Below are 24,595 nucleotides of genomic sequence, written 5' to 3'. Positions count from 1 at the left end.
TTCTACATAAATCCGCAAGATTGGCCCCGTGCTGCGTGCTGCGCTGCGTTGCTGAGCGACCTTAGAGCCCCAGGCAAACGGAACCGCGGCAATTGTGACCCACCTTTGTTTAAAATGTTGGTATTTTTCATCATGCACGTTCTGCATTCATTTCGATTTTTGCATATTGCACGAACGCATTATTTCTTCTTGATTTTGTGAGGTTTTTATCGCCCCTTTAAAGTCAGCCCCCAAGACGAGTGTCGCGCTCACCTCCGCCGGGTCCTGGCGCGGGCAGGGGGGCCAGGAGCCCTTGAAGGTGAGCGTGAGGGCCTGTTCCTAGGAGTCCCAGATCATGCGAATATTCGGCACCATGATCAATCAGAAGCTCCAGGACTTCGAGGAGGAGGTGAAGGCCATCGGGAACGTGGTGACCGAGGCCACCTTGGACGTTTATAACACGGTGGCACAGCGCTTCCTGCCCACGCCCGCCAGGATCCACTATCTCTTCAACCTGCGGGACATCTCCAAGGTGAGAGTCCGCCCGCACCTCCCTCCGGGCCCAGCCTCCACCGACGCGTTCGCTCCTCAACAGAGGCCTCGGGCCTCAGCGCAGGAGCGCACCACCCCCAGATCGCCGTGCCCTGCAGTGCTGCTTCCCCGCTTCCCTCTCCGGCCTGGAGGGGTCTTCCGCTCCCACCGGCCACACCCCTTCCGCAGGTGTTCCAGGGCATGCTCAGGGCCAACAAGGACTTCCACGACACCAAGTCCAGCATCACACGACTCTGGATCCATGAGTGTTTCAGGTGAGATGCCCGTGCCCCGTCCGAGGCCGGACAGATGCCCCAGACAGATGCCAGACGCGGGCCTCCCGAGCCTGGTGCCCAGCTCTGGCCGCAGGGCCCTGTCGCCTGCGTTCCCAGGGCTCAGCCCCCTCCCTGCCAACAGAGTCTTCTCGGACCGGCTGGTGGATGCGGCCGACATGGAGGCCTTCGTGGGCATCATCAGCGACAAGCTCGGCTCCTTCTTTGACCTCACGTTTCATAATCTCTGTCCCAGCAAGCGTTCTCCGATCTTCGGTGAGCTGGTGAGCCGGTGAGCCGGTGAGCCAGCGCGCTGGGGCCGCCGCAGGCTGCGGGTGTGGGAGGGCCCTGGAGCAGGGGGTCTGGCATGGGCCGGCCATGGGCGATAAGAGCCCCACTTCCCTTGGCCCAGGGGACTTCATGAGGGAGCCCAAGGTGTACGAGGACCTGACCGACCTGGCGGTACTGAAGGCGGCCATGGAGACGGCGCTCCGGGAGTACAATCTGTCCCCTGCAGCGGTGCCCATGCAGCTGGTGCTCTTCCGAGAGGCTGTAGAACACAGTGAGCAGCCCTCTTGCCATCCCCGTCCGGCACCCCAATGGCGGGCTCTTCCCAAGCAAGCCCGGGAAGGGGCCTTCCTTTGTGGCCCCAGACGGCTTTTTCTTGATGGTGGTGGCTGCTCAGAGTGGCTCCGGGCACCGGCCTCTCCCCACACATCTCGGTCCCTGTCCTTCAGTTTCAGGCGTCCCGGTCTCTAGCTTAGGGCCCCGGGGTCCCCCGAGGGGACTCCGCCGCCTCACTGCCCTGGTCCCCTGCTCCCCAGTCACGCGGATTGTGCGGGTCATCGGACAGCCTCGGGGCAACATGCTCTTGGTGGGCATCGGGGGCAGCGGGCGCCAGAGTCTGGCCCGCCTGGCCTCCTCCATCTGCGAGTACATCACCTTCCAGATCGAGGTCAGCAAACATTACCGAAAGCAGGAGTTCCGAGAAGGTACGGCTGGGCTTCTGAACCAGAGGGCTTTGGGGCTGGCGTGAAAGGTCAGATGCCCGACTTCCTGTGGTGACAACAGCGGGGAGCCATGGAGGCCGGTGTGGAACCTGCCGGCCGGCCCGGTGGGCGGAGGGCGGCGGTAAGGGAACAAGGGACAAGGGACGGGATGGCGCGTCTGACGTCCTCCTGTCCCCTCTTCCTCCTTCCCTCCTCCGGCCAAGATATCAAGCGTCTGTACCGCCAGGTGGGAGTAGAGCTCAAGGCCACGTCCTTCCTTTTCGTGGACACTCAGATCGCCGATGAGTCGTTCCTGGAGGATATCAACAACATCCTGAGCTCAGGGGAGGTCCCCAATCTCTACAAAGCTGATGAATTCGAAGAGGTCCGAGCCCTCCCACACCCTCCACCAGTTTCCCCACTCACCCCTGCAGCACAGATCCCCTCTGCCCACCCTTCCCCCTCATCAGGCCACCGGCCCCACGCCCACCCCCTGGGACTCCGCCATCGAAGGCAGCCCTGCAAGCCCGCGGCTTCCTGCAGATCCAGGCGCACATCGTGGAGCAGGCCAAGGCCGAGCAGGTGTCTCAGTCCTCCGACAGCCTCTTCGCCTACCTCATCGAGCGCGTGCGCAACAACCTGCACATCATTCTCTGCCTCAGCCCCGTGGGCGACCCCTTCAGGTGACCCTGGCGCCCGCCTCTCCCGCCCTCCGTCCTGGTCCCCCTCCCCTCTCTCGGCCCCCCTGCCTTCCTGCCTTCTGGAGCAGCCCCTCTCCCCCGCCCTGCATGGCCGGCTCCTTTCCCTAACCTCGCCATCTCTCCCGGTTCCTGCTGCGCACGCAGGGGCGTCCCCTCCCTGTTGGTATGACTGGAGGGTCCCCTTGTGGCTTTGTGTTTTGGTTTTAAATTTTTAGCTGTGATTTTACAAAAATGAAATAACATAAAATTTATCATCGTAACCATTTTGCAAGTGTCCCACTCAGTATGGTTAAGCATATTCACATCGTTGTGCAACAGGTTTCTAGAACTTTCTCATGTTGCAAAATTGAAACTCTATACCCATTGAAAAATTCCCCATTTCCTCCACTCCTCAGCCCCTGGCAACCACCGGCCGCTTTCTGTTTCTGCGAGTGACTACTCTAGATATGGCATATAAGTGGAATCCTACCGTATTTGTCTTTTGTGTCAGGCTTGACTCACTAGGCAACGCGTCCTCAAGGTTCATCCGTGTTGTAACACGCCTCAAAGTCTCGAAATTTCCTTTTTAAGGCAGAACAATAGTCCTTTATATGTATATATCATGTTTTGTTGATCCATTCTTTTTTTTTTTTTAAGATTTTATTTATTTATTCATGAGAGACACAGAGAGAGAGGCAGAGGGAGAAGCAGGCTCCACAAGGAACAGGGAGCCTGATGTGGGGCTTGATCCCAGGACCCCAAGATCACGACCTGAGCTGAAGGCAGACACTTAACCATCTGAGCCACCCAGGCGCCCATTGTTGATCCATTCTTGGTGTGACTCAGTTTTTAAGGGCAGCAGAAAGGAGGAGGGAGACAGAGACTTGCAGGGAGAGGCGATCTGGGCTCCCATGTTGTTTGCTTTCATGTTTGTGGTAGGTGGTGTATTTACTGCACACCGGGCGCCACACTACACACTTCACACGTGTCACCTCGTTGAATCCAGTAACAACCCGTGTTCATGTTCCTGTTATTCCCATTTTATTTTATTTAAGATTTTATTTGTTTTTTAGAGAGAGCGAGTAGGGGGGGAGACAGAGGGAGAGAGAGAATCTCAAGCGGCCTCCGTGCTGAGGTGGAGCCCGACGAGGGGCTCGATCCCACAACCCCAAGATCATGACCTGAGCCGAAATCAAGAGTCGGACGCTCCACCGACTGAGCCCCCAGGCGCCTCTGTTACTCCCATTTTAGAGATGAGGAAACTGATGTTGGTTAGCGCACCTGCCCGTGAGCCACAGCTAGAACCAGAGCGTGTCCCTAAGTGCTACACTGAACTGGCTCTGCGGGGAGCGGGAGCGGGACAAGGAAACACAGGAGCATGGGGACGGGACATTTAGGTCCCTGGACAGCAGATGGACCTGTGAGGAGGCCAGGAGTGGAGGCCACCTCCATAAAGGGCTTGACTGCCTCTCAAAACCCCTGCCCAGGAACTGGATCCGCCAGTACCCAGCCTTGGTGAACTGCACGACCATCAACTGGTTCTCAGAGTGGCCCCGTGAGGCCCTGCTGGAGGTGGCCGAGAAGTACCTCGTGGGGGTGGACCTGGGGACGCAGGAGAACGTGAGTGCTCGCCCCCCTTGTGCGCAGCCCTGGGCCCCCTCCCTTCTCCCCCTGCCTTCACTCTTGGTCTTCCGTCCTTTCCCATGGGCCTCAGATCCACAAGAAGGTGGCCAAGATCTTCGTCACCATGCACTGGTCGGTGGCTCGGTACTCCCAGAAGATGCTGTTGGAGCTGCGGAGATACAACTACGTCACGCCCACCAACTACCTGGAGCTCGTGTCCGGATACAAGAGGTGCGAGGAGGCCTGGAGGATGGGGAGGCCCAGGGAGCTTGGTGGGGTGATGGGGTGGGAACTATCTGGAGCCAGCTCAGGGGGCTGACGAGCCAGGTGCCCCGGGGGGAGAGGCCGAGATGCGGGAGTGTGTGCGTCTCATTCCACCCAGGTCGGGGGGGGGGGGGTGAGAGAGAGCCGGGGTTCGCATCTCTAGAGCCCTCGGGCCAGGACTCCACTCTACACCCTCTCTGCTCTGTCCTTATTCCCTGGGATGACGCTTCTTTCTCCAAGTGCAGTACAGCGGTGATGGTGCCATGGACGCCAGCAAGACAAGACCAGTTCTCTCCTCTCCACCCTTCACCCTCTTCTAGACTTCGCACCGTTCTCAAGAATCATACATTCATTTCTTAAGTTGTAGCAAGTGCCTTTTTACGTGCACAACACAATAATTTACTTTGAGAGATCTAAGACACCTCGATTGATGGGATTTGGTATTTTGATCAAGGCGAAGAAAAAGCCATTTGTAATAATAATGATCACCCGTGTTTACGCACCCACTTAACCTGCTTTCCGAGCATCTGCTCTGTGCTGTGCCCTATTCCAGGCCCTTGCAGTCCCGCGTCAGCAAAAGAAAGCCCCTGCCTTCCCTGGGTACCTGGGTGACCCGTGGCCAGTCACTGTGCTGAGCCCTTCACGTGCATTTTCCCACTTAGTCCAGAAAATAATCCTGCGTAGATTTTTTTTTTTTTTTGGCCTGTACAGTGTTGAAAACTTTTTGAGTAAGTTGCTAACATTTAACAGGAGCGGCTTAGAAAAATCGAGATTTCCAGCTTTTCTTTAAAAATCAGAAATTGCGTCCATACCGAGCCCACATTCCTTCCCACGTGAGAGAAACGGGGTGGAGATGAGGGGTGGCCACCCTGTGTGTGCTGCACAGCGGGGAGCAATGGGAGCCCCTCGAGTGGGGAGCGGGTATGAGGACAACAGCATGTAACAGGTGCTCTGACGGTGGTGTGCGGAATAAACCAGGGGGATGAGAGTCTGGAAGCAGCGAGACCAGCTGGGAAGCTGTTAGAATGATTCAGGCAGGAAGTGATAGAAACCTCATGGCGGCGGTGGCGGCGGAGGCAACAGAAAGGGAGACAGGGACCCATCCGGGGTGCTCTCCTTCCCGGGGCCTCAGCCTCTTCAGGTGCCGTCTCCTCCTGTGCACCCTAGGTTGCTGGGAGAGAAGCGGCAGGAGCTGCTGGACCAGGCCAACAAGCTGCGGACCGGACTGTTTAAGATTGACGAAACCAGAGAGAAGGTGGAAGTGATGTCCCTGGAGCTGGAGGACGCCAAGAAGAAGGTGGCTGAGTTCCAGAAGCAGTGCGAGGAGTACCTGGTCATCATAGTGCAGCAGAAGCGAGAAGCGGATGAGCAGCAGAAGGTGGCCCCGCCCCCGCCCCGCCCATGCCCCCTCCCGCCCCGCCCGGCACGTTCCCTACCACCAGCACCCACCGGCAGGGGCTTCAGGGTTGCCCTCAGTGACCGTGTCAGGGGATTCATGGGCCGCTCTGCAAACTTTCATCCTTCCTGCCAACACTGGCCTCCACCTTCGCTCGAGGCCAAGACAGTCCTCTTCGTCCCCAGGCGGTCACAGCCAATAGTGAGAAGATTGCCATCGAGGAAGTCAAGTGCCAGGCACTGGCTGACAATGCCCAGAAGGATCTAGAAGAGGCCTTGCCAGCCCTGGAGGAAGCCATGCGGGTATCAGAACGAGAAGGCCCAGGGAAGGGAATGGGACCAGCCTGCTTCGTCCTCCAAGTCCCTGGGGAAGTGGGAAGAGGCGGGTGGGCCTCAGCTGGGACCTGTGCTGCCCCCCGAGTCCCCTCTGGTCCTACTCCCTAAGTGAGTCCCTTTGTCCAGGCCCTGGAGTCCCTGAACAAGAAGGATATAGGAGAGATCAAGTCTTACGGACGGCCCCCTGCCCAAGTGGAAATCGTGATGCAGGCCGTCATGATTCTTCGAGGCAACGAGCCCACGTGGGCAGAGGCCAAGAGGCAGCTAGGTAAGCTAGAGAGCCACGACGTGACCAACGCCCGCGCCCGCGCACCCCGCGCTTCCTAACAGTCTGTGCACCAGGCACTCGGGGAGACAGACGAACGAGCTGTCCCTCTGACCCTCAGGGGCAGGTGGAGCCTAGTGCCAAGGGGGAGACGGAACTAGCAGTTAAGTTTCTTTGGTTGTAAACAACTCCTCTTAATTTAAAAAAAGGAAAGGAAATCGTCATAAAGATACAGGAATAGATCTCAGAATCCAAGGGCAGGAATGACTTTGGGCCCCCCAAAAGGACAAGAATCAGAAAACGTGAGACCAGAGTCTTGGTAGAATAAAGCCTGCAAGCCGTAGATGGGGGCCGTTGCCCTGAAACGTCAGCGTGAAGCATATAGAAGTGATGGTGTGTGTGTAATTGTGCGGGCGTGCGTGTGCGCATGCGTGTGTGTGCACAAGGGGGTTTGGCTCTGAGTGCCCAAGGAAAGTGGTGGCAGATGGGGCTAGGAAGACTGGGGAGGGTCCTGGCGGCTTGAAGTTTCCAGGGACGGAAGCAAGATCAGCGGGGAAACTTGGGATGAGGCTGGATGAGCCAAGCCCGGGAGCCGTGGAGGCGAAGCCTGGATAAGGAGGGTCAGGCCCTCTGGCTGAGTTCCCCTGTTTTCATCCCTCAGGGGAGCAGAACTTCATCAAGTCTCTGATCCACTTTGATAAAGACAATATCTCAGATAAGGTTCTGAAGAAGATTGGGGCCTACTGTGCGCAGCCCGACTTCCAGCCTGACATCATCGGCCGAGTCTCGCTCGCCGCCAAGTCCCTGTGCATGTGGGTGCGCGCCATGGAGGTGAGCAGGGTGTGCGTGGGGCAGGGGTGAGGCCTCGGGAGGACCCCGGCAGGAAGGAGGCACCGCGGCCCGGGAGCGGGTGGGTGGCCACCACAGCCTGGCCGTCCGCCTGCAGCTGCAGTCTCCCCGCAGCTGTACGGGCGCCTGTATCGCGTGGTGGAGCCCAAGAGGATTCGGATGAACGCTGCCTTGGCCCAGCTTCAGGAGAAGCAAGCAGCACTGGCTGAGGCCCAGGAGAAGCTGCGGGAGGTGAGCCTCAGGCCCATCTCTTCCACGCAGACCCTGTCCCTGATGTCTGGGGTGCTTGTGGCCATTTGTTGCCCCCTTACGGTCCTGTGCTCCTTCAGACGGGCTGCCTCTGGCTCAGAAAGCTGAGTCCCTGGCTGGAGTTGCAAAGGCCCAGTGGTGACTGCCCTGACGAGCCCTGCAGACGCTGACCTGCGGGCTGGCGAGCTCTCTCACGGCCTTGGAGGTGGGCCCAGAGATACAGTAGTGGGTGAAGCCCGTGTGGCACGTGGGGGACCGGGCACGAGTGTGGCATGGTGGCCGCGGCTGGAGGAGGAGTGGCAGTGCGGCTAGCTGGCTGGAGGGAGAGGGACACCCAGGTGCCTTCCTTCCTAGCAGACTCGGGGACACGCACCTCCCACAAGGCAGAGCGTGGAGTGTCAGATCAGGAGTCGAGAGTTCTTCCCTTCCACCACGCACAATCACATGCGTTCCCTACCCCTGATTCAATAGGCTTTAATACCCACGTGGTGTGAAACTGTAAAGGTACAGAGAGAATCTGACGAGAAGCCTCGCTCACGCCTTGCACTTCCCTTTCCAGAAAGCAGCCTCACCCGCGGCTTCACGCGTAGCCATCCGGGGCCGTTCTGTGCTTGTACGTTTTTTGTCATTTTGTCCACGTTATACGCACTGTTCTGCGCTGTCCGGTCTTGTGTAGCCGTGTGTGGAAGGGCCCCCTGTGTGGGTACATCAAGGTTGAGCTCTCTCACCCTCACCCACCAGGGTCCGTTTACTTACCCATCTCCCTTTCTGATGGAGATACTCATCCTTTCCAAGCTTTTGATCTTCGCATGTCCTCAAACTTTGTCAACGCTAACTTTACCCACAGCGAGGTTTTACGTTTTTATGGAGCCAAAGCTGGTCATACCATTCCAGAGTGTTTCACCCAAAACTACCCATGGAGAACATGCGGGGTCTAACTCCTGGAATGGGATGAGGACCCCGAGGTTTTGTGAGATGAAGTGACTTCCTAGGTACCCACAGGGGGCTGGAGCCCACGCTTCCTGACCCCAAGCCTCCCTTTCCCACCGTGGAATCCTCGTATCAGACGTGCAGCTGCTCGCGGGACCCCTCCCGAGCCCAGATCCCAGCAGGCTAGGCGAGCGGCTTTGGCCTGCACATGCTCTTCCCCGCCCATCCCCGCGGCGTCCCGCGGCGTGTCATGTCCTGGCCCCTCTCACAGCAGCCGTTCTTTTCCTCTCTCTAGCAAGAGTGAATAATCACAGGGATGGCAGTTTATTTCGAAAGGTTTCTCACCCCTGGATGATTCATATCCTGGGATGAATAATTAGGAACTGTTCCCTTAGTGTGTGAAAAGTGGGGCCCCCAGGGTCAGCTGCAGACAATGTCATGCACTGGACAAGCATCCGTAGGGCACCCGGTGTCAGGTCTCTTGGGAGCTCTTCACTGATGAGAGGAAGCAGACAAGGACCCCACATTTCCCCTCCGTTACTGAAAGGCTCTGAAGTGTCAGAGCCAAACGTCTGGACTGCCTTGCCGCCCGCTTGCGAACACCGAGCTGAGGCCACAGCCCAACCGGCTAGCACCCAGCCCTGGGACAGCCTGGAAATGAGCATTTTAAAAACTTCCCTGTCAGAGCCAGCCAGGGGCGAGAGTCTGACCTTGCAAGGGCCCAGGCGTCTGGAAAGAGGCCCAGAGCTCAGCTATAGGGCTTGTAGATTCAAATCTTGAGTAAAAATAGTTTTAACCTCGACTCCCTTGCTTGCGGACCCTGTGAGTGAATACTTTTTCCGCCAGCCCGATTTGGACATACGCAGCCGGGGTTGCAAACCACTGGCTTCAGAATTGCCCCAGAGGGCTCTGAGATGGGTCGAACAGAATCCTCCTGTACTTCAAGGCAAGCAGCTGTGTACCCAAGGCCGACATTCGCCTTCCTTCCTCTTGCCCGTGCCTGTCACGTCTGGTCACCTTGTCCGACACAGCACGTCCTGGGCTGTGCGGCGAGTCTGCCCAGCAGCATGAGAATGTCATCCTAGCGTTGATAACACGCGGAAGTTCCACACGTTCGAATATAACACTGGGTAGGGGGGGACACTACAAAGATTAAATCCCCGTGTCAGCTCGAGCCCACATAAAAATCTGAAATCAAATTATCCTGCTTTTGAAAGTTAAAGATCGAGAAGCCAACCTTGTCGAGTTGAAGTCCCCAAACCCTCCAGTTTCTTCTGCTCGGTCTCAGCCGAGGGGCCCTCGGCAGCGAGGGAGAGCCCGTGTCCTCTAGCCACAGCCGGGGCCGTCACTCACCGGAGACGGGCCGCCAGGAGGGCCTCGGGCTGTAGCGGCGCCAGATCACGTCTCCTGTGAGCAGCATTTGAAAATAAAAGTCGGAGGCGTTAATAAGGCATACGCGACTTCCAGATAAAGTTACGTTCCTGGGAGCCGGCCGTTCTTGTGGCCCCAGAGACCGCAGTAAGAATTCAGCGGTGCCTGCAGGAGGAGGGTACTCAGAACATCCCGGCTTTAGCTCCACCGGAACGTGGGCTACCTGGAACCTACGACCTGTGAACTTCACCAACAGGGGGCAGCCTCCCACGATAGATGAATATGAGATGTGATCCAACCAAAACGCGCTTACTGAATCGGGGGGCAGGCTGGAAAGCCACACACGTATACATATTTTTTGGAGCAGGCGGTTATCGTGGTTAAGATACAAGAGCGACCACTGCAGATCCACCATCGCCCGTTGGTGGCATTGAGACATGTGCCACGTCCTGCAGCCGCTGCCAGCATCCCGTCAGAGCCTTTCCTCTGGCCCACACGGAAACCCCGGCTGTGTCCTTCCAAGTTCAGGCTCCTGCTCTGGGTCTTTATCAGGTGCGGTCACCCCACCCCGCAGAGGCGTGTGGCCGGTGCTCCGTGGATTGGCTGAGGCCTATGAGGGCTGCCTCTCAGGGAGGTCTTTCACCTTGCCCCATTCCTGCCCTAACTGGAAAGTGACCTTCAGTGGACTCCGGAGCTGTGGCTGCTGTTGACGCTGCTGGGGCCTGGGGCCTGGGGCCTGGCAGGAAACAAGTCCTCTGCCCTCCGTGTCGTCCTCCCCACCAGAGCCCCCCAAGTTGTTCGGGTGCGCTCCCTTAACACATGGATCACACCCGCATGCCACGGACCCTAACTGCATCGCCTGGTATCTCAGCCAAAATGGAATCCCGGTGGCCCACGAGCCTGTGGACAGATCACATGGATTCAGGTTTGTCCCGCCACCATTGCCTCCTTCACCCGGAGTGTAAGACACTAGCAGGAGACCACTGCTCCAGGGCCACGGAAACCACCGAAAGCCAGCACCGGCTGTCTGCGCAGAGCCTACCGCCCTGCCGTTGAAACCCCACCAATGTGACGTGCTGTCCAGCAGGGCCTCAAACTCCACCCCCCTGCCAGCTAGCCAGCGTGGCAGGTTCTGTCGCCATGGCAGCCTTCACCTCAAGGCCACCTCCCCTGCAGCCCACGTCTCTCCTTTGCCTGGTTCCCACTGCTTCAAGTGGTCCTGCCTCTCCAGAAACGGCCACTCACCCGTGGACAAAGCCACGGTCATCCGCCAAGGTCAGAGTATCGCAGCAGTTTTGCACCAGTGCAAAAACCCAGCGGTCCTGATAGGAGCCCGGACTAATCCTCTGAGTCAAGACGCGTCCACACCCCCAGAGTCTGTGTGTGACGCCCCACCCCCACCCCAAGCTTCTCAGTGGGTTTCCTCGTCTGCACATATACTCTCCAGGAATCGGAGAACCGCTAGCGTTCTTCTGTTCCTGGGGTTCTAAACACACTGAAAAATAAAACAAAAGGGGTTTGACCAAAATATCACTGTTAGAGACTAGGTGGGAGGATGTGGCTGACACGGTGGCGAGTGGTCCCACTAGACATGACTGGTCTTGGGTGTTGCTGGGGGTGGGGGTGGGGCGGATGGGGCCTGAACTCAGCTGAACATTCTAGCTAATTGCACCAGTCAGAGCAGCCACGCACCTCCCCCGGAGAAGGGGTGTGTGAAGCCTTGGAGAAAGTCTTCCAACAGAACAAGGGAAGAGCCGAGATAAGAAATTGTAACAAAACATGGCCCCAGAAGAAAAAATAAACCCAGAGATAACTCAGGTTAGGGAGAAGCACTTAGAAAGCAAACCCAGGGTAAACACTGCTATCATCAGAGGGTGATGTAGGAAGAGCTGATACCGGAGAGCAAAAAGAGGATGTTGAGAGGGGAAAAATGGCCAACAGAGACAAAGAATTCTGGGAAAACTAAAAATGCTCAGAGTCTGACAGCAGAAGGGCGGGAAGGCAGAGTCAAGAAACACGAAGAGCAACCACAAACCCAGCCCTACGAGAAAGATCCGAGACCCAGTCCAACAGATGAGAATTTCTGCAGGAGAAAAGCTCATCCTCAGGGGCGCCGGGAAAATACTTCACAACCGGGGCAGCGTGCACGGTGACCCTTTCAGAGTGCGCCCCGGCCACGGGCGGCGTGGCCAGCCACCAGGCGCACGCGACACCAGCCCTGGCACAGTCCCGTCGCTGCCGCGTGCGGCATCCGGCCACCGCGACTAACCTGGAGAAGACCGTGACTGCTGAGCTGTTATCAAGCTCGACCCCATAAAAATGAAAGTACAGCTGAATGGCTGGGAGGTGGGTGGGGAAGGATTGGGCAATGCTTTTGTGCGAGATCAGATAAAACAGGGTTTGAAGATGTAAGTCGGCGTTACAAAGGTAACAAGCAGCAGCTTAAAACTGGTAGGAGGGGGCGCCTGGCTGGGCTCAGTCAGTGGAGCGCGCCACTCGGTCTTAGGTTGTGGGTTCGAGCCCCATGTTGGGTGTAGAGAGGACTTCAAAAAATAACAAGTGAAATCTTAAAAACAAACTGGGAGGAGCAGAGAGAAAGAGGTGGTGGTGTGGAGGGTCAGGGGTGACACCCGCCTCCCTCGTAGCACAGACGTCATAGGAATAGTTGCGAATGGAGAAACCTGGAAACGGGCCGTGTGGAATGTACTCGCGTGGGTACAGAACGCCTCTGGAGGGATGAATGAATATTCACGAAGCAGGTCACGCCGGCTACCCCAAGGAGGGAGCCGGGAGGACCGCGGGCAGGGTTGGGACACTTTCCAGGCCCTTGTGCCTTCTGAATTCTTAAGTGACTTATTCACCAAGTAAACAAAAAAGAAACAGCCGTGTCGAGATGTGCTTACGCACGTACAAGGACGTTCGTCCCAGCGTGGTTAAGAATAGCAAATGTGGGAAAGACACACACGTCTATCAGAAGGAGACTTGTTATATAAATTATGGTTCAGTCATTCACAAGCTGACTTTGCAGCTGTTAAAGAGAATGAGGCAGCCTGACGAGAGCCGACTTGGAGACAAGGAAAAAATAGTAAAGCACAGTAGTATGGTAGCATTTATCCTCACGAAGAGATTCACCCAGTCCAGAACCGTTTCCTGAGCGCTGGGCACTCTTCCAAGTGTCAGGATCGAGGCGAGCAAGGCCCTGCCTTTGCGGTGCCTGTATTTACCGTGCCCAACCTGCCCAACTGGACTGTGTCTGGAAAGCTTTCCGAGCGAGCGCAGGCGTGGGGGCGGGGGCTGGCTCAGGACCGGGAGGAAGCCCTTCCTTCCTTTTGATGTGGATTCACTCTTTACAAAAAGACATAAAAGAGGAAAATTATATTTAAAAAAAAAAGACAGCGTTGTGGTTAGGTGTGATAATGGGGTTTACAGTCATGTGGGAAATGTCCTTGTTTTGTTCTCGAGAGGCGTTAAGTCTTGAGGCTGGAGATTTCATGAGATCGTAACTTCCTTTAAGATACTTGGGCAGAGCACAAGGACATGAGATTAACAACAGCAAACCCTGAACGACCGTTAAATGTGACGGGGAGAGTGTTCCTCTTACGATTCTTTCTCCTAGGTTTGCAATTTTTCGTAATTTTTGAATTAAAAAGATTGAAGCTGCAACAATTTTAAAACTGCGAACAGGTTAATATATATGTATGTATGTATTTTAAAAATAGTAGCCTAAAGGGGGTGCCCGGGTGGCTCAGTCACTTAGACGACTGACTCTTGATCTCAACTCAGGTCTTGATCTCAAGGTCGTGAGTTCGAGCCCTGCGTCAGGCTCCGCACTGGGCATGCCCCCTAATTAAAAGAAAAGAAAAGAAAAGAAAAGAAAAATACTAGCCTGAGTATAATATTCAAAGATATGGAGGTAACTGCCAGAAGAAATAAGAGGAGAAATAGTTACATAATGATTTGCTACGGTAGAGGGGGACCGGGAGTGGGTTGAAGAGGCGGCTAGAGGACTCTCGCTCGTCATTCTAACCCCTTCTCTTGTATTAGTTAGGCCTTTAACCTAATGCACACATTTCCTGTATAAAAAATAGAAGCAGTGAAGACAGCACCACGTGCAAAGCCAGTAATGAAACACAGAGCAGCCGTGGGCTGGCTGCCTCCCCACAGACACGTCTCCGCAGGAAGCCCAATTATAATCAGTGTTGCTGATGAGCGGGGACCCAGCGCGGGGAGGCGCTCACATGCACCTCCACTGGGGTGAAGCCCACGCGTGCGGGGGTGGGGGGTCAGGGCGTCCTTTCCCTCTGGGCCCCCAGCCTGTGTTTCTTCCTCTGCGTGGCCCAGCTCACCTCACCCCTTCTAACAGATGACTCCCGAGGCTTGACCTAGAAGCCGTGCCCCATCCCCCGAAGGTGACGTTTAGAACTTCCACTTTGCTTTAAGGACAGTATCTTGGGGGGAGTCATGTGTCACATTTCCAGGATCTTGGGGTTCCGCCTCAGGGCTCGGGCCCAGGTGCTGCTCGCTTGCTCTGCGCCAGGCCTTACGCTCTCCTTCCAACAACCCGGGTGAGGCCCGTCCGTGAGGCAGGCAAGGGTTTGAGCTCTGCGCGGCCGCAGGCTGCCTTTCTGGGTACTGGCAGCAGGAAGGGGACTGACGTCTGTCGTGTGCACCCCACGTGCCAGGCGCTTACCGTCATGCCAGCCCCGGGTTCCTCACGAAAAGGACGGTGACACGGTATGCGCCCGACACGGTCACTGTTGGCTGGTCAGGCGCACGTACGGGGCCTGGAAGAGGCTCATCAGTCCTGTGCTTCGGATCCGAGCGGCACGTCCCAGGCTCAGCGGAGCCCAAGGAGGCTTCTCTAAGGAGGGAAAGCCCTTGCTGGGCCCCCATCCCTGTGTGGGTCCTTGGACCTGGGCCTTTTCTCCCAGCGGTTCCTGGGCCCATTTCTAGATGTTTCTGTCTCTCTTCAGGTCCTGCCTTAGGTCTGTGCCCCTCTAGCATGGACCGGCAGTCCTTTCTGTGCTATCTGGTCCTCTCTGGCCAACGTATCTCGTGTGGCTTATTCCGCGACAAGAGATCTGTCTCTAATCCAGCCTCGGGTTTCATTATAAGCTGTTTCCTGGCTCGAGGACACCGTGGCGGAGGGAAGGGAAAGAAAATTCATCTCATCACGCATGCTTGATCTTGTGTTCTTTCCACAACAGCCCTGTAGGGCAGGTGTTGGGACGGTTATTTTGCACACCGGGAAACTGAGGTGCAAGGAGATGAACACACCCAAGGCCACGCAGCCACCAAACGGCAGACGGGCGACTTGAACCCAGAGCGGTCTGGCCCCACCGCTGTGTTTGATCCCTGTGCTCTGGGCCCTCCCAGGTGGCTGAGAAACTGGAGATGCTGAAGAAACAGTACGACGAGAAGCTGGCCCAGAAGGAGGAGCTGCGCAAGAAGTCTGAGGAGATGGAGGTGAAGCTGGAGCGCGCGGGGCTGCTGGTGTCCGGGCTGGCCGGCGAGAAGGCACGGTGGGAGGAGACGGTGCAGGTGAGACCAACCCCTCCACCTGGCGCGCCTTCCCCCTGGCCCACCTGCTCCCGGGGAGTGTCACCCCCTCCCGGCTGAGGGACGATCAGGGGACAGGGGGACACCAGGGTGTAGGCGCGTCCAAGAATGAGGGATGGGACCTCTCCCCTCGTGTTTCAGGAGAAGAGTGCAAGGAAAGACTCTGCCCTTAGGGGTCTGCTGCCTGGAAAGCTCAGGCCAGGGCCCTTGATGTGGCCGGCGGACCTGGTACGAACAGTCTGGGGCATCTCGTCTCTGCCTTTATTGAGCTCCTGGTTTCAGGAAAGGGTTGGGCCTTATCACCGGAGTGTAAACAGAACTGCTGCTAAAGCCGGGGGACTCAGAAGTAATTACAAGCAGGTTAGAGCTCTAGGGGCCAAGGGTTTAGGAGAGGGGAAGCACCTCTTCGATCTAGATAGCGTCCCTAGGACAGTGCCTTCAGAGCACTCCCAGTGTGTCCCCCACCCCCACCCGTCTTACACCCCCTGCTGCCCCCCAGGGCCTGGAGGAGGATCTGGGCTACCTGGTAGGTGACTGTCTCCTGGCTGCTGCCTTCCTGTCCTACATGGGCCCCTTCCTGACCAACTACCGTGACGAGATCGTCAACCAGATCTGGATGAAGAAGGTGAGGCAGGGCTCAGGTGTGCGTGAGCTCTTGGGCTGTGAGACCACGGCCTCTGGGAGGAACCAAGGGATGTCCGGCAGGAGCCGGGGGGCCGGGCTCAGGTCTCCAGGCTGAAATTCAGGGCTCTTCCCCACCCAGATCCGGGAGCTTCAGGTCCCTTGCTCACCTCGCTTCACCTTTGATAACTTCCTGTCCAATCCTACCAAAGTTCGAGATTGGAACATCCAAGGGTTGCCCTCGGATGCCTTTTCCACCGAGAATGGCATCATCGTGACCCGTGGCAACAGGTAAGGTTGCTGCTGGGGGCGGGGGTGGGGGGAGGGCAGAGCCTGTGGTCTGACTGGCCGTCCTCCCGCAGGTGGGCACTGATGATTGACCCTCAGGCCCAGGCCCTGAAGTGGATCAAGAACATGGAAGGAAACCAGGTACGAGGCTGGGGGGATGCTCTCCCCAAGCCTGTCTCTTCCCGAGGCCCCACTCGTGAGCCAGGTTTTCCTTTGGTCCCTCAGTGGGTCTCCTGCTGTTTCCCTTGCTCTCTAGGGTCTCCAGATTATCGACCTGCAAATGAGCGATTACCTTCGAATTCTAGAAAAGGCCATCCAGTTTGGATACCCAGTGCTGCTCCAGAATGTGCAGGAATATCTGGACCCCTCGCTCAACCCTGTGCTCAACAAATCTGTAACTCGAATTGGTTAGGGCCCAGGCTTACCGTGGGCTTGGACCATGGGACACATCTGAGAGGCTGGCCACGCAGGACCCTGGGGAGGAAAGGGCCGGCCCTGGGGCTCTGTGCCTCCGTTCAGACAGCCCTGGGCTGGGGCCACTGGGGCCCGCTGAGTCACGGCCGCTGATGCTGGCTGCGGGACGGGCCAGCCCACACCTGGTCACAGCGGCTCCTTGTCCTTGACCTCCCTGTGGCTACAGGTGGTCGGCTGCTGATGCGCATTGGAGACAAGGAGGTGGAGTGCAGTACAGATTTCCGGTTCTACATCACCACCAAGCTCTCCAACCCCCATTACAGCCCAGAGACTTCGGCCAAGACCACCATAGTCAACTTTGCTGTCAAAGAACAGGTGGGCGGGGGCTGGGGGCTGGCCTCCAACTGAATTGGGTGAAGCAGGAAGGCCCGAAGACTCGGTGGGATGGGGACAGACGCCCACGGGCAGCAGGGGACGAGGGGTCGGGAGACGTAATGGGGCGACAAGGGTGAGGTGACCGGAGTGGGAGTGTCACCAGGCATCGTGCGCGCCTAGGGCCTGGAGGCCCAGCTGCTGGGCATCGTGGTCCGGAAGGAGCGGCCGGAGCTGGAAGAGCAGAAGGATTCACTGGTCATCAATATTGCTGCTGGCAAGAGGAAGCTCAAGGAGCTGGAGGACGAGATCCTTCGGTGAGAGCTGGCCTCCACCCCCACCCCCGGCCCCCGCACCGGCCTTCTCGCAGGCCCAGCAAGCACCCCGCCCCCCGGGCTGAGGAGGAGCCCCTGCCCGGCGCCCCAGACTCCTCACTGCTGCAGCTGCGCACCTGTGGGCCTCCTTTCAGGCTGCTGAATGAGGCCACAGGCTCCCTGCTGGACGACGTGCAGCTGGTGAACACCCTTCGGACCTCCAAGGTGACGGCCAGCGAGGTGACGGAGCAGCTGGAGACCAGTGAGACCACGGAGATCAACATCGACTTGGCCCGCGAGGTGCACTCCAGCGGTGGAGACTGGAGGGGGTTCCCTCCATGGGCCCCCGCCCGCAGCCCGCCCACAGCCCCCCCCCCCTGCCCCGCGTGGCCCTGACCCCGCCCATCCGCAGGCCTACCGCCCCTGCGCCCAGCGGGCCTCCGTGCTGTTCTTCGTGCTCAACGACATGGGCCGCATCGACCCCATGTACCAGTTCTCGCTGGACGCCTACATCGGCCTCTTCATCCTCAGCATCGACAAGAGCCACCGTAGCAACAAGCTGGAGGACCGCATCGACTACCTGAACGAGTACCACACCTACGCAGTCTACAGGTCAGTGCCCTGCGCTGTGCGCGCCCAGCGTCCACCGAGACGCTGACCTCGTGGCTCCCGCACAGGGACTGTCCCAGCCACGGCCACGTGCCTGCTCCCCCCTCCCTGCACCTTCCCTGGGCAGTGTGTCCACCGTGGGAGTCCGGCCCCACCAGTTTCCTAGTGTCAGCTGTCAGGGAGCACCGCCTTGCACCCGTGAGTGTCCACTCCCCCAGCGCTTCCTGAGGGGCACTGTGGCCCGAAGGCGCTAGGAATCTTGGTAAAATCCAGGTTCAGATTCAGCGGGTCTGGGGTGTGGCCTGACGTTGTCCATCTCTAGCCAGCTGGCAGGGGCTGCTGCTGGTCTGGGTACCACACTCTGAGCAGCGGCGAACTTGACTCTCCCCCCTGGGCATCCCACAGGCCCCTCAAGTTCAGCTCGTTTCACATGAAACCCCTCATCCCCCCTTTCTTCAGGGTCCTCACCCCCGGACGGCACCGACACCCACCTCCCCGACATGCAAGCCAGAGATCCCAAGTTCTCCCCAACCTGGGGTCAGACAGCAGAGTTTGCTCATGAGTCTTTCTGCAAAGGCCCTTGTCTGCATCTCCCCACTGCAGCCCTGCATGCCTGCGTTCTCGTAGGCTCCCAGCTCTCCCTGGGGTCCTCTCTGCTCTTCCTCTTCCATGACGCTCATTACTCACCCGGGCAGCTCCTCTCAGAGACTGCGCCAGGGCCCCCTGCCCTGCGATCCCCCCATAGCGTGGCCACCCGGTGGAGGACCAGTCAGGACACCTCACCATCCCCCAGCTGTCAGTCTGTCTTTCCTGTCTACCTGACTGCTTCCAGGACAGAGACTGGGGCTTATTCACCTTTGTGTCCCTGGGACCCGGCAGAGTGCCCGGAAGAGTAGGGGTCCCACCCACGTTGCGGGTTGTTTAATGGAAACGAATGACTGATTTCATTGGTGAACTCCCCAGGTCCCCATGCGCTTGGCTGTTTCCGGGAGGTTCAGCTTAGGTGCTGATTGGGGTCCTTCTTGCATGTCAGGCTCTGTGATTGTATGATCTTTGCTCAGCCAGCATTCATGTTGCGTTTCCTGCCTCCTCCACCCGCCTTCCCGCCCCCCCCGCCATCCCGTCTCCCAGGTACACCTGTCGCACGCTTTTTGAGCGCCACAAGCTGCTGTTCAGTTTCCAGATGTGTGCCAAAATCCTGGAGACCTCTGGCAAGCTCAACATGGACGAGTACAACTTCTTCCTGCGCGGGGGCGTGGTGAGTGGGGCAGAGGTGACAAGGTCGGGGCCAGGGGCATGCGTGACGAGGACTCCGAGCCGGCCCATAAGGCCCACAGCTCCACCGAGCGAGCTAGGGAGAAGCACCAGGAGCAGGTGCATGTCCAGCTCCCCGGGGATGCAGGGCGTGACCTGCCCTGTGCTCCCTTGCTCGAGTTATGGGCACAGCTTTGGGGCCCCTCTTCCCTGGGACCCACTGATTGGTGTGATCTTGCCCCTTTCACTGCTGCTCAAGCTGCTCCTCCTGGGGCTGGCTGCCACGGCCACATTGCGCTCCCTCCCTCGCAAGCACCCTCACCGCCCACCCCCATATCGCTTTTGCTCTGGTTGGGTCCGGCTCTCCTGCTCCTGGGTGGCCCAGGCAGCGAAGCATGCCCATGCTGAATGGACTCGCTTTAAATCCTTTGGTCCCTTAAAACTGCCAGACACAGCACCACGTTCCCCTGGCCAGTCATTCTCCACCCTCGGGGACAACCGTTTCATTCTTTTTGCTGCCCGCACTTCACCTCTCCTCTGGATTTTAGCAATAGCTTCCCGACGCTCCCCACCCCCAACCTCTCAGTGTGGCCGCCAGAGACTCTTCTAAAACATCGCTCTTCCCCCGCCACCCAGCTCCTCCCTCCATCCGCCCAGGCCACAAAGGCCTCCTTGTGGCTGTAGGCATGTCCCACCTTAGCGCCCCTGCATCACCTGCTCCTTCGGCCACAGGTGGGCATGTGGCCCTCACCTCCTCCAGGGCTTGATTCAAATCTCACCTCACTCACTGAGATCTCCTTGACTTTCATGTATCTATTTGAGGTGGGGGGAGGGCAGCTGAGCACAGAGCCGGACGTGGGGCTCGATCCCATGACCCTGAGATTAGGACCTGAGTGGAGACCAAGAGTCTGATGCTTCACCGACTGAGCCACCCAGGCGCCTCTTCTATTTCATACTTTATTTTTTTTTTTAAAGATTTTATTTATTTATTCGACAGAGATAGAGACAGCCAGCGAGAGAGGGAACACAAGCAGGGGGAGTGGGAGAGGAAGAAGCAGGCTCATAGCAGAAGAGCCTGATGTGGGGCTCGATCCCAGATCGCCGGGATCACGCCCTGAGCCGAAGGCAGACGCTCAACCGCTGTGGCACCCAGGCGCCCCCTATTTCATACTTTAAACCACGCGCCAGGAACCTCCCGTCTTTTTTATCCTCCTCAACTTGCTCTGGTTTTGCATGACATTGCCGTCTTTAACCTACCTGATCGGTTAATGATCTCTTCTGTGTTTTGGCTCATTATCTGCCTTCCCATGTTGGAAAATAAGCTCCTCAAAGGGCTGAGGTGTCTGTCCTTTTACTCAGTGATGTGTCCCAAGTGCTGAAAGCACCTAGTCGGTGACAGTAAATATTTGTTGAAGAAGGGAATGAACAAACTGCTTCTGAGGGGCCAGGCTGCCGGCGGAAAGCATTAGGGTGAGGGACACTAATACCAGGAGGCCACCAGAGGGCGCCAGCTTCCTAACTTTGCACCGTGCGGTCCCCGCACAGCGAGACCCAGACCCCCCCCCCCCCCCCCGCCACTGACTTGCCCACGCAAGGTGGATCCCAACTCATCTCGGATACCTGTCCTCCTTCCTTCCTTGTTTCATGCGGGACTCATCTGGGCTTTCCCGTCATTAAAAAAGAAAAGGTCGTTCTTTGGGGGGTGTTCCCGCTCAGTCCAATCCCTTGCTCCTCGCTCCTGGCGCAGGTGCTGGATCGGGAGGGCCAAATGGACAACCCGTGTACCGGCTGGCTGGCGGACGCCTACTGGGATAACATCACAGAGCTGGACAAGCTGACCAACTTCCACGGACTCATGAACTCCTTTGAACAGTACCCTCGTGACTGGCACCTGTGGTACACCAGTGCCACCCCGGAGAAGGCCATGCTGCCAGGTACCGCCCCCTCCCGCCCCTCTGCTCGCCTCGCCCCGCCCCGACCTGACCCGCCCCGCCCCGACCCGTCAGCTGCCCGCCCGTCCCCAGGTGAGTGGGAGAACGCCTGCAACGAGATGCAGCGGATGCTGATCGTGCGCTCCCTGCGCCAGGACCGCGTGGCCTTCTGCGTCACGTCCTTCATCGTGTCCAGCCTAGGCTCCCGCTTCATCGAGCCGCCGGTGCTAAACATGAAGCTGGTCAGTGGCTTGGTTTCCTCGCCCGCATGGCCCTGGGGCCTTCTGTCCCTCTACCTCGCGCTTCTCCACCATCTCTCCCTCCCGCCCGTGTGCCGGGGCCTCCGCCTGAGACGGCGCCCTGTGCTTCTGGCAGGTGTTGGAGGATTCGACCCCGCGAACCCCGCTGATCTTCATCCTGTCCCCCGGCGTGGATCCCACCAGCGCCCTGCTGCAGCTGGCAGAGCACACGGGCATGGCCCAGCGCTTCCACGCCCTGTCCCTGGGCCAGGGCCAGGCCCCCATTGCTGCTCGGCTTCTCCGGGAGGGTGTGGTCCAGGGTCAGTGTCAGTCCTGCTCCTCTGCCCCCAGCCTCGGCGCTGTAACTGCAGCCCCCACTGCTCCAGAAGGCTCCGGGAATGGCCGAGCGGGGTTTGGACCCCCGCCCCCTCACACACATGCAATCGGGCAAAGTGCGGGACAGATGGGGCTCAGGGAGCGGTTCCCACTGAATCCAGCCTCTCCTTTGCAGGACACTGGGTGTTTCTAGCTAACTGCCACCTGTCACTGTCTTGGATGCCCAATCTGGACAAGCTGGTGGAGCAGCTGCAGGTGGAAGATCCTCACCCTTCCTTCCGCCTCTGGCTCAGCTCTAGCCCCCACCCGGGCTTCCCTATCTCCATCTTGCAGGCCAGCATCAAGATGACCACGGAACCGCCGAAGGTATGGCGCCCGCAGGTAGCTGGCACCAAGGGTGCCATCTGGCCCCGCTTTCTTCCTGCTAGCATCCGCGAGAGGCCCGACCATAACGACAACATGGCTTCTCGATTCTGCTGTCTTCTAGAAAATTCCACCTCATTTCTCTCCTCGACGCGTCAAACTCTTAGAACCTAATAGTAATATCTAAACATTCCTTGAGCGTTATCGTGAGCCAGTCGTTGTTCGTTTACTAATTCATTTAAAACGCACACGCTCTATCAGGTAAGTACTGTGACCCCATTTTACAGAGAGGAAGCTAAGGCACAGAAGAGTAAATAACTAGTCCATAGAACCTTCCTGCCTCCCAGCATTTCCTTTCATCTCTCCCTAATGCCACACTGGCTGGGCCCCAGCCTCCCCCCTTCCTCCCTCCAACTCTTAAAAGTGTGAGCTCCGGTATTGCAAAGTCACCATTAAAGGCAGCCGCCCCGATTCTCTAAGATCTGCTCCTGTCTTATATCCCACCCGCTTACCTCTGCGTAAACTATTGTAGCAGCTTTTCGTTGCTTTTAGTCAAGACTAAAACCCATATTAACATGGCCCCTGTGCCCCCCGGGGCCTCCTGGCTGCACCCATCGCCTCCCTGCTCTCCGCTTTCTTTGCTCCACCTACAACCGTTAATTCTTAAAATGTCTTCTTCCTCTTCCTCCAGACTCTGTACTCTTTGCCCTCCCAAGGCTTCTAGAAGCCCCTGCTGCTGGCCCCTGCGTCCTCCCCACCCCCTCCTCTGCCCCTTCAGGCCTGGGCCCATCATCACTTCCTCAGGAAACCTCTGCCCTCCACGTCTAGGCCAACAGCCCAGGGATACCCGCTCCCGCTGCCCCCCCCCCCCACCGCTGAGAGAGTGGACACGTGTTAGGGTGGTTCTGATTGAGGCCCGACTTCTCTAGACTGGAAGCTCCCCGAGGGCAGGGGCCCCGTCTCTCAGCATCTTGCTCATCTCGTGATGAGCACCAGGACCCGGACTGACCAGGGGCTCCACCAGTCAGCACTGTGTGAACACATGTCTCATCCGTTTCAGTCCGCCTTGGCAGCGCTGGGGCCGTGGGCACGGCGGACTGCCCCTCCCCTGGGTTCCCTGACGTCACTTACCACGCCGCCTTTCCTGGTTGCCCTGTGGTCCTAGCTCCAGGCTTGGTCCTTGACCTCCAGCTGTGCCCATTCTACATTTCCTCCTTTGACAAGCTGGCGGAGAAATGGTCCTTTTCCTGATTTCCACTCCAATCCTTATCTCCAGCACCAGCAGCCCAGGCCCAGGCCTGAATTTCTTCCCGGCACCCGCACCCTCAATCCCCCGTTCTCAAAGCAAGTCGCCAGCCGGCCATCAGAGAGAGCCTCCTCATCCCATCTTTGTTAATGGTGCCCCTAAGTTTTTTTTTTTAATTGTTTTCATTCTTTATTCTTTGAGAGAGCGCGAGAGTGAGCAAGCGGGGGGCGGGGCTGACAGGGAGAGAGAGAGAACCTTAAGCAGCATCCGTGCTCAGTGTGGAGTCCGATGCCAGCTCGATCTCACGATCCTGAGACTCAGACACTTACCCGACCTGCCACCCAGGCGCCTCTGATGATGCTGTAACCTAAACCTATTATATATTTCCAATGTTCTTCAATGGCCCAATCGCGTCCTGTATAAAATCCCCCCGCAGAACCACAGCCAGTCGGGGGACGGCTCGGGAGTGTTTTCTTGGATCACCGCCTGCTGTCTGGTCTTTTCCTTCTAACCAAATATTACGCAGACACAAAAGACTATAAAACGTATGCGAGACATAAAGGATCCCAGTTCCACACAGCGTGTGCCCACCTTCCCAAGTAAGAACGAGGACTCCCCTTGCCATCGCCTTCCCTCCCCGCGGGGCAGGCGCGCCTGGCGGGCACCGTGCTGGCTGCAGGCACCCGGCGACCTGCAACTCTCCGTGCTGGTCAGCGCTATACACTGGACCTCCCTTCGTGCTCGGTTTCGTGGCTCCTCGCGTTCCACTTCCGAATCCGTCGTCAGCTTTGTGTTTGGCGGGTTGTCTTTTTTTCCTTTTTGTTATTTTTTTCGGTGACTAGAGGCCCTTAGTTGTCATGAGGCGGAACTTTAGCTCTTTTCTTCTTTATGGCTTGTGCTGCTAGGTGCTGTTCAAGAAACCTTTGCGTACTCCAAGGTGGCGAAGGCACTCTCTTACACTGGTCTTTGGAAGCATTTATCATCTGACTTTCCTGTTTTGGTGTTTTAATCACTTGAAGGTGATTGTTGTGTAGAAGGAGTACGGGTCCAATTTTGTTTTTGTTTTTTTCCCCACCCACATAGATAACCAGTTCTCCCAGTACCATCATCAAATAGCCCACAATTACCCTTCTGATCTGCAGTGTCTGTGAAGCCTAAAATCATGTTTATATATGTGTAGGTTTCTGGGCCCTTTGTTCTGTTCATTGGTCAGGGGGTTCATACTGGGGTCAATATACACTGTCTCAGTCGCCCCATAGATCTCTCATAATCCCTGATGGCTGGGAAGGCAAGTCTCTACCATATTCTTCTTCAGG

The 24,595-nt window shown here is 57.6% G+C and overlaps 1 protein-coding gene across 1 annotated transcript in view; it reads left to right on the top strand.

Moving 5' to 3' along the window:
* DNAH2 (dynein axonemal heavy chain 2) overlaps positions 1-24,595 on the top strand; it is a 79,905-nt gene that overhangs the window by 51,050 nt on the left and 4,260 nt on the right. The window contains exons 52-79 of the mRNA XM_057311350.1: positions 323-511; positions 700-785; positions 928-1,058; positions 1,195-1,344; positions 1,607-1,774; positions 1,996-2,156; positions 2,315-2,454; positions 3,939-4,071; positions 4,166-4,305; positions 5,506-5,716; positions 5,920-6,036; positions 6,196-6,337; positions 6,996-7,165; positions 7,298-7,414; positions 15,110-15,274; positions 15,792-15,917; positions 16,056-16,204; positions 16,276-16,342; positions 16,458-16,608; positions 16,842-16,990; positions 17,171-17,304; positions 17,457-17,601; positions 17,714-17,913; positions 19,042-19,168; positions 20,912-21,098; positions 21,189-21,337; positions 21,471-21,654; positions 21,846-22,036. Of these exons, the coding sequence (XP_057167333.1) occupies positions 323-511; positions 700-785; positions 928-1,058; positions 1,195-1,344; positions 1,607-1,774; positions 1,996-2,156; positions 2,315-2,454; positions 3,939-4,071; positions 4,166-4,305; positions 5,506-5,716; positions 5,920-6,036; positions 6,196-6,337; positions 6,996-7,165; positions 7,298-7,414; positions 15,110-15,274; positions 15,792-15,917; positions 16,056-16,204; positions 16,276-16,342; positions 16,458-16,608; positions 16,842-16,990; positions 17,171-17,304; positions 17,457-17,601; positions 17,714-17,913; positions 19,042-19,168; positions 20,912-21,098; positions 21,189-21,337; positions 21,471-21,654; positions 21,846-22,036 (4,179 nt within the window). The remainder of the gene's footprint in view (positions 1-322; positions 512-699; positions 786-927; positions 1,059-1,194; positions 1,345-1,606; positions 1,775-1,995; positions 2,157-2,314; positions 2,455-3,938; positions 4,072-4,165; positions 4,306-5,505; positions 5,717-5,919; positions 6,037-6,195; positions 6,338-6,995; positions 7,166-7,297; positions 7,415-15,109; positions 15,275-15,791; positions 15,918-16,055; positions 16,205-16,275; positions 16,343-16,457; positions 16,609-16,841; positions 16,991-17,170; positions 17,305-17,456; positions 17,602-17,713; positions 17,914-19,041; positions 19,169-20,911; positions 21,099-21,188; positions 21,338-21,470; positions 21,655-21,845; positions 22,037-24,595) is intronic.

This window comes from Ursus arctos, unplaced genomic scaffold, assembly GCF_023065955.2.
Source record: "Ursus arctos isolate Adak ecotype North America unplaced genomic scaffold, UrsArc2.0 scaffold_14, whole genome shotgun sequence".
Classification (NCBI taxonomy): Eukaryota; Metazoa; Chordata; class Mammalia; order Carnivora; family Ursidae; genus Ursus; species Ursus arctos.
The sequence above is the reverse complement of the archived record's forward strand: the minus strand, read 5'-3'. Positions and strand labels throughout refer to the sequence as shown.